General features: G+C 32.1%; 1 protein-coding gene across 1 annotated transcript; it reads left to right on the forward strand.

Moving 5' to 3' along the window:
- Positions 8,049 to 8,570, forward strand: LOC109347147. Its single transcript, XM_019586868.1, has one exon. The coding sequence runs from the start codon at positions 8,154 to 8,156 to the stop codon at positions 8,505 to 8,507; it is 354 nt and encodes a 117-aa protein (XP_019442413.1). The 5' UTR covers positions 8,049 to 8,153; the 3' UTR covers positions 8,508 to 8,570.

Raw genomic sequence — 8,859 nt, forward strand, 5'->3', positions numbered from 1 at the left:
ATATGCTCCTCCAGACAAGGATGACCCTAAAAGCCAAAATCAATCAAAGAAAAGGACAAAATAGATGCAAGTAGTCTTTGTATAATTTTGATTGTTTATAATTTGTATAATATTATTTTTTTGTAATTTGTGTAATTTTTTTATTTGTAATTTTGTACTCTGTCAAAACATAATTGGCATGATATTCATTGTTTGTATTTTTTATTGTATTAATGTTTAATAAAACAAACTTCTGACCTGTATTAATGTGTCTGTGTTGCTCAGAATGTATGTCTGTGTTATTGAGAATGTTTGTTTTGCTAATAAATGTATATGCATGTATTAATTTATACAAATCAACAGCGAATTCTAGGGGAAGCCCTGACAAGCGTTGTTGTAAAGGATAACTACAACAACTCTTTTTATAGAAAGCGTTGTGATACATTATCAATACAACAGCACTATGCATGTGATACGCAGTTGTATTAAGATGTTGTTTGAGAAAATTTATGAATAATACAACAACACTTTTCTGTTATTGCGCTGTTAAATATATGAACTTCAACAGAGCAACAACAAACGCTGTTAATAAGACCTATAAAATGCGATATTTATTTAAGACTATATGACCGCGTTTTGTGGATGATGCGTTGTTGTATTGATCCACTTTATGACAGCGCTTTGTGGACGAGGCGTTGTTGTATTGATGCACTATATGACAGTGTTGTTTATGTGTTACAATGTGGTATATAATAAATACAACAACGTTTGTGAAGCGCTGTTAATGATGACCATATACTACTGTGGTCAAACAGAAAGCGCATGATAGCATTATTAGACATCTAAAATAAACGTTATTGAACGACAAATCTAGCGTAGTGATAGAATCATACATTACTTTTCGGCACATAGAACACCACAACAAACTGGATTGTATAAAGGAAAAATGGGTCATTAGAGAACTAGACAGGACTATATTGAATGAAACCAATCTGCCTAAATAGTTTTGGGCCGATGTAGTCAATATTGCTAGTTATGTCTCTAATAGATTTTTAATTAGACCTATTTTAAAGAAAGCCCATTATGACAAGTAGACTTGATATCATGTTTAGTGTCTGTTTATATGCTAGATATCAATCCAAAACCTATGGAATCACATCTAGATGGAGTTAAAAGAATAATAAAATATCTTAAAGAACAACCAATGTATGCCTATGGTATCCCAAGGGTAGTTTATTTGATTTGGTAGGACACTCGGGTTCATAATTTTATGCATGCAAAACTGAAAGAAATAGTATTAGTGGAACCTGCCACATATTAGGAAATACCCTAGTCTCTTGGTCATATAAGAAGTAGACATGTGTTGTATAATGTATTATGGAGGCAAAATATATTACAGCAGGTAGTTATTGTGCACAAGTGTTGTGACTCAAGCAACAATTATGTGATTATGGTTTAGACTTAGGATGCCTTTCCATTAGTGTGATAACACTAATGCTATTAGCCTAACAAAGAATTCAATAATGCACTCTAAAACCTAACACATAGACATTAGACAAACTTTTATAAGGGACCATGCACTTGAGTAAGATGTTTAGTTAGAGTTTGTGGATACTCATGATCAACTAGTAGACTTGTTTACAAAACCCTTGGCTAGAGAACCGTTTTACCAGATTAGAGGAGAATTTGGCATATTAGATGAGTGCTTATATGTATATATGTATATATGTTTATATGTATATATGAGTGCTTTATGACATAATATATATGTCTACTTGATTGAATGGTTGAGTGTTTTTAAGAAAATTTTAAATTTCTAGAGGTATAACCAATTACCCTAATTGGGTAACCGATTACTAAGTACTCAGAACCTTTAGAAAACCTCAAATTGGGGAAAGTAACCAATTATTCTATCAAGTAACCGATTATTGAAGAAAACAGAAAAATAAGTAACTGATTACTTAATAGAGTAGTCGATTACCTATGACGGTTCTGGAAATTCTGAAGAACACATAACAGAGTAATTGATTACCTTTTCGTATATATATATATATATATAGGAAACCTCCATTTTTCAACATAATTTCATCTTCTTCTTTTGTTTCCTTAATAGACTCATAACCCCCACAACTCGAAATATTTCATTTCTTCACCATTATTTTTGAAATTTATGACCAAAACACCTATATTTTCATATCTAGTCCGTGTACGGCCATAAATTCCATTGACCGTGTCAAAAATCAACAACCTTTCTTTTGAAACCCCAAAATTTCAGCTTCCTATACTTCAAATCATGAAGACCCAAGAACAAATATTTGGATTTCTTGATGAAATTTTTAATTAGATATAATTATAATTTTGTTAACATTATGTTTATTTACAGTTTGTATGAACAAGTTTGATCTTTTAAGTAATTTCAATGCTATGTTTGAAATTATATGCTTAAGATTAATGTTTATAATCTAGCATATATTTTGATCATACACATGACCATGACACAATATATATGTCTTATATCCCTATATATGCATTGCCTTTGGAAAACTTGGTTTTTCCTTCTTTCTAGTGATGTCAAAAGGGGAGAAAAGTTTGTATTCTTTCTTGTTTAATTTTTAGGGTAAACAATTCTAATAGAAAGGGGGGTATACAAGATAAGGGGTGTATACACAAGAGATTCTAAAGTACAAAACTTAGGCAAATCAAGAAATTCACAATCAAATGATATTGGTTTGTCATCATCAAAACGGGAGAAATTGTGAAGAAGACCTATCTCCTTAACTGAATTTTGATGAAGATACCAACATCACCAAAAAGAAGAAAAATGATTGAAGACTTGATGCAAGGAAAACAAGCACTTCAAATAGTTAAGATTTTATTGCTTTCTAGGATAAGTTCTTCTTTTCTAAGTCATTTATTTCTTTATACCTCAATGCTCTTAAGAATGATTTTGAAAATATTTTTATAAACTTAAAATGACTTGAAAATGAGTATCAAAAGGTTTTAAGTGAACTTTTATAAAACTAAGTAATGGGTTACTCGAAATTGAATAACATGTTACTTGAAATAGAGTAATATGTTACACAAAATTGAGTAACATGTTACTAGACAAAATTAAGAGAGTGTAATCAATTATCCAATCGAGTAATCGATTATCTCATTGGGTAGAAATTGTGAGTAATCAATTTCCACGAGTGATTAACCAATTATCTTGTGTTGTTGTAGTAGTTTTGAATTTCAAACATAACAATTCTACTTAAACGAACCATTGCCACTCCATATGAATCCTACTTCCTAGAAAGGGTATAGTTGTTGGGTGAAACTCTATTTAAAAAACTTTAAATGTCAAAAACAAAATCATAACTTTCATACACTATTCCAAGCAACTTGAATCACAGTTTCATATATAACATTCAAGTTTCTTGAGTTTTTCATAAATCACTTTTTTATACTTATAGAAAGTTTGAAAAACATAGAGCAATGTGTTATAGAGTTTGAAATTCTCTTGTAAGAATGGTGAGAGAGTATTAGCAATCCTAACCTAGAGTTTGACTTCTTCCTTTCTTCATTATAAGATAATTCACCATAGGGTATGTGAGAGCAACGCGTTCAAACAAAGGAAGTGGTTTGCTTCTTTCTTTGAGAACTTGAGTGAGATTTTGAGAGAACTCTTAGTGTGAGATTTGTGATATTAAGCTCAAAGTATTGTGAAAATCTCTTGTGGATTCAAGAGGATTGGACATAACCTTTGGTAGATTGAAGGTGAATCAGTATACATCTTATGTGATTTTCTCTTTCCCTACATCTTGCCACTCCATACGAATCCTACTTTAAAAGAGATGAAAAAATCTGCAAAATCTGCAGAAAGTGATTCACCCCCTCTTAATTTGCCATATAGACTTACATCTAGTGCACCAAATTCTGCATACATATACCTTAGTACTTTGCCTTATGGTGTGGCCTTTTAGACCTAAACAAACTTTATAGGATTTATACCCTTATATATGATACAATAGCATTTATCTTGTATTTGATATAAAGTCGTGAGCTTGTATTCCTCAAATTTGGTGACTCACTGCCACTTGGGTCTAGGCGATGTAAGGTTATCATTACACTTGGGTTCCCTTGTGCCATGATGGAAGGCATAAAAACCAAATCGTTTTATTTTATTCAAGTATTCATTCCATTACATGCATTCCTTTGAAAAGTTGAAAATAAACTCATTGCATGCGAACTAAATAATAAAATTGTGCATTTCATACGTACAATACATTCATATAAAAAATAAAAATAAAACATTATTTGATGTATTTGTCAAAAAATAAAATGTTTCATGTATCATAAAATGCTCATATTCATTGTATCGTTTAGCTTAAGAGCATACATGGCATCACATATGTTTTGCATACATGTACATACATACAAAACCTAATGTTGATCTTATTTTAGGATCTTTTATCGAATGACACTTGATTCTATATATCGTGAGACCATGAATACTCAAGAGAGTGGATGCAATCATATTGTGGAGCATGTGTGCCCTCTCTATGTTTTTTCAACCATAACACAATATAGGGGGTCATAATCCTAGAAAACGATTGTGGAATGATCATCTTGCTAAATAGAAAGTTCTTTATTTGATAATGGAAATAACTTGTCAATAATTAAAAATACAATTTTTAAACCAATCTTCTTGGGAGTTACAAATTTAAATTGGAATCATTAAGCGACCTAGAAAAGACAACACCAGTCAATCTCGTGTTTGATGTAGGCAATGAACCTTTAAAGAACTGGTAGTCTGAGCTAGTTATTTATATAGTTGTATCAAAGTAATTATTTGATTATGATGTAACTCACATGCTTTGAATTTTATTCAAACTTATATTTATATTACTTGAGACAATATCTTAGTAAATTTTCATGACTATTCATTGTGTCCCCTTGTTAATTCACTTTTACCATCTTCATACTCACTTACTTTCTTCCATACCAATGTGAATATCTCTATTTTGTGTTCTATTTCCCATAAAGCTTCACAAATTAATATTGGTACCAAATTTTTGTAGAGACTTTGCTCAATAATATGGTACTTGAAAATTTATTAATTGTTTCTTTTATGGCACCTAGAAATGATCTCATCGGGTTTGGTGATGGAGAAGAGAGTGTCGAGGAATTTTTGAGGTTACTAGAGCATGAAGCAGAGGAATATGTCATGACCACCAAAGAGGTAGAGTTAATCAACATGGGTACATAGGAAGATAATAAATAGATGAAAAAATGATGGATAATGCATAATGTGAGGAAATGATAACTTTATTTATAAAGTATATGAATATTTTTGTTTGGTCTTATAAGGATATGTTAGGGTTGCATCCTAACATAGCATCTCATAAAATATTGTTACATCTTGGTGCTAAACCGAAGAAATAGAAGCTAGGAAAGATACACCTCAACATTTCGTTAAAGGTAAAGGAAACAAATTTCAAAACAATTGAAGTCTGATTTCATAGAAGTATCTAGACATACATATAGGGTGGATGACGTAGTTCTAGTACCCAAGAAAGGATAAAATTTGAGAATGGGTGTAGATTATAGAGATCTAAACAAGGTAACCCTGAAAGATGATTTTATTGTTCCTCACATTGATGTTTTAGTTGATAATGTAGCCAACATTCATTTGTTCTCCTTCACGGATGGATATGTTGGGTACCATCAACTTCCGCTGGACGCCAATGATAAACAAAGACTACTTTCATCACTAATCGTGGCATATTTTGTTATAAAGTCATGTCCTTCGGATTGAAGAATATCAGGGCAACTTACTAGAATACTATAATAGCCCTATTTCATGAGATGATGTATAAGGAGGTGGATGTGTATGTTGATGATGTAATCGCTAAATCTAAAGAATGTGATAGTCACATTGTGTTCTTTCTGAAGTTGTGCGAAAGGCTCTAAAAATAACATATATGACTGAATCTCGCTAAAGGAACGTTTGGGGCATCTTTTGGAAATATGTTAGGATTCATTGTTAGTAGAGAAAGCATAAAAGTGGATCCAAGAAAGGTGGAATTAGTACAATAAATGCTAGCTCTAAAGACCGAGCAAGAGGTGGGACGTTTTCTAGGTAGGCTCAATTACATTGCAAGGTTTATTAACAATTTGACCAGCATATGTGAGCCTATGTTCAAGTTTCTAAAGAAGCATCAACCTAGTAAATAGGATGAGGAATTCTAGTAAGCTTTTGACAAAATAAAGACTTACTTGACAAATGCTCTTGTCCTAGTCCACTAGCACCTATGCTAGAAACTTTGATGGGAGCGATGTTAAGATAATATGACATAGAGGGTGTGAAAGAGCATACAATCTACTATTTGACCAAGAAGTTTAATGAATGCAAGACTTGTTACTCGATGATGGAAAGTACTTGTTGTACTTAGTATGGGTGGAGGTCATATGTAGAAGATCTTGCTCCTGACATTGAAACAATTTTGATAAAAACATCAAGATCACCAAAAAGATGCAAAAGGAAGAATACCTTGAAGAAATAGAAGATCAAGCTTCAAAACAATAGTTGTTAAGTCTTCCATATAGGTACTTATATCCCTAATCTTTTATATTTAGTAGCAATAATCATAATTGTAAAAACAATTTTTAAAATCAATTGGAAACTCTTAATGAAAAAGTAATCAATTTTAAAAATGCTAAGTAACGAGTTACTTGCCCTGAGTAATAGGTTACTAGACCTAAGTAACAGATTACTTGAACTGTGTGACAGTAAGTAACAGGTTATTAGGTTACTTGGACTGAGTAACAGGTTATCAAGACTAAATAACAGGTTATCAAACTGAATAATAATAAGTTACCCAGCAAAAATAATACAGAGCAACCAATTACTTTGAGGAGTAACCGATTACTCAGTTGGACATAATGTTTGGGAAATCAGTTACAACCTACATTAATTGGTTACAAAGAGTTGTTGGACCATATTTTCAAATCCAACCTAAACAAATTTCATCTAAAACGAATGTGTTTCATTCCAATCGAGTTCTACCTTATCATAGGGGTATGATGGCTAGTTAGAAACCTATTTAAAAGCTTTGTAACACCCTAATTTGTGCAACACAACTTTCACATACAACTTTTTACACTTTGTTCATACAACTTGAGTTTTAACTTTTAGATTTTTCTAAAATTGAACATAGATTACACGACAGAAGAAGATGTGCTCCCTTCTAACCATATATGCCATATACCGGAGTCAAATTATAGGCTACTACAATCATGTGGGCTAGTTTGTTCACAAGTTTGTTGCTTGTCGTTACGGTTGAGTGCAAATTATTATGATTTTCCCATTCTTTAATCTTCATCTGGACCTCTCAGTTATGCAAACTTCCTGAAACTCGGGTTATTATTACCTTTTTATCTGAGATGATGTCAACTTTTTTCTTTTCTTTCCGGTAGGTAGCTCCATGTTTGACTTCACTTAATGATTTTGGTGAAAATAATCAACTTGGAAATTATCTATTTGGTCATTGCTTGTGAACTTTATTGTTAAGCAATAAAATTGAAGTTGTAAAAATATATGATTATATCTAATTCAGATTGCAAACCATATTACTTGGATTAGGATCCTCTGTTCCCAAAATTTTATGCCCTCATATCCCAAGTCAATTATATTTCACAAAATAACATAAAGATATTATTTCATGTTTTTTTTATTTTTCTTCTCAAGTATGCGACAACTTTTCATTTGATTTGATTGAGATACAGTGAGACAACTAATTTCCATTCATATTACCTAGTGCCATCAACATAACCGCAGTCCGTATTGGAGCACAATATAACCTTGTAATATCCATATTTTCTATTACTAAAAATCAATTTCAGGAGCTTCCGTGTTTTTCTCAATGACTAGAAGTAGAAAAGTCATTAGATATATGACAATAGAGACAAAATTAGGCATATGTCAGCAGCACGAGCGTTGAATTAAGGTGGAGCAGCTAAGAGGAGTTGCTGCATGCTTTGAAAAGTGTCACCCTCTCATCCAATTTTTAACGGTTGAAGTTTAGTTGCGACCGTTCTACTTGTCACCACCATCCACCTGAATATCAAAATCATCACTATATATTACATTCCCTATGATATAATCTACCACAATACAATACAATACAACAATGACTTCTTCAATTAAACTTTCTTCTGATTTATGCATGGAAGAAGAGGATGAAGATCTCTTTGAGATTGACCTGGAGGCAGTAAACTGCATTCCACCACCACACTATTGGGATAGGCACTACATTTCCACGGAGAATAATGCACTTCTTGCTAATTGTTTGATGCCAATATCAGATATCTCTAATGCTGTTCCAGCTTGTAATAATGCGGTATGTTTTGAAGGGAAGACCAAAGTTCTATTCACTAGAGAGCCAATGTCATTGGGGGAATATCTTAGGCTACCATTCTTGGGGGCTATAGAAATACTAGAGGAGAAAATGAAAGCACAGTTTAATTTCCAGTTTCAGCATTAGTGACTTTTAAAATTTTCTTGTTAGTAGGATATGTTTATAAGTTGGTTTTTGAAGGGGAAATAAAATAAATGAATACCTTAGGATCCATAAAATTCATTTGTCATATAGTTCTTAAACCTTCCGAAGGCTTCAGAACCATAAAATACAAACAGTTTTGATATAATTCTGAAACCTTCCATTTATTTTCATCCATCTCCAGAAACCAACTCGTAAATGGACCTTATGGTGTTTATGAGTTGGGTTTTGGAGGGGAATGAAGAGAAATAGAAAGCTTTAGTGTCCTCTCAAAAGTGTGATTTATGGCTCTAAAGTATTCATTTCCCTTTCATTTTCCTTCAAAACTCAATCCACA

The sequence above is a fragment of the Lupinus angustifolius genome, chromosome LG05, assembly GCF_001865875.1.
Source record: "Lupinus angustifolius cultivar Tanjil chromosome LG05, LupAngTanjil_v1.0, whole genome shotgun sequence".
NCBI classification, from domain to species: Eukaryota; Viridiplantae; Streptophyta; class Magnoliopsida; order Fabales; family Fabaceae; genus Lupinus; species Lupinus angustifolius.

Bases quoted from the DNA above. Each gene is read 5' to 3' on its own strand.
- LOC109347147 (XM_019586868.1), top strand. From the start codon at position 8,154: ATGACTTCTTCAATTAAACTTTCTTCTGATTTATGCATGGAAGAAGAG.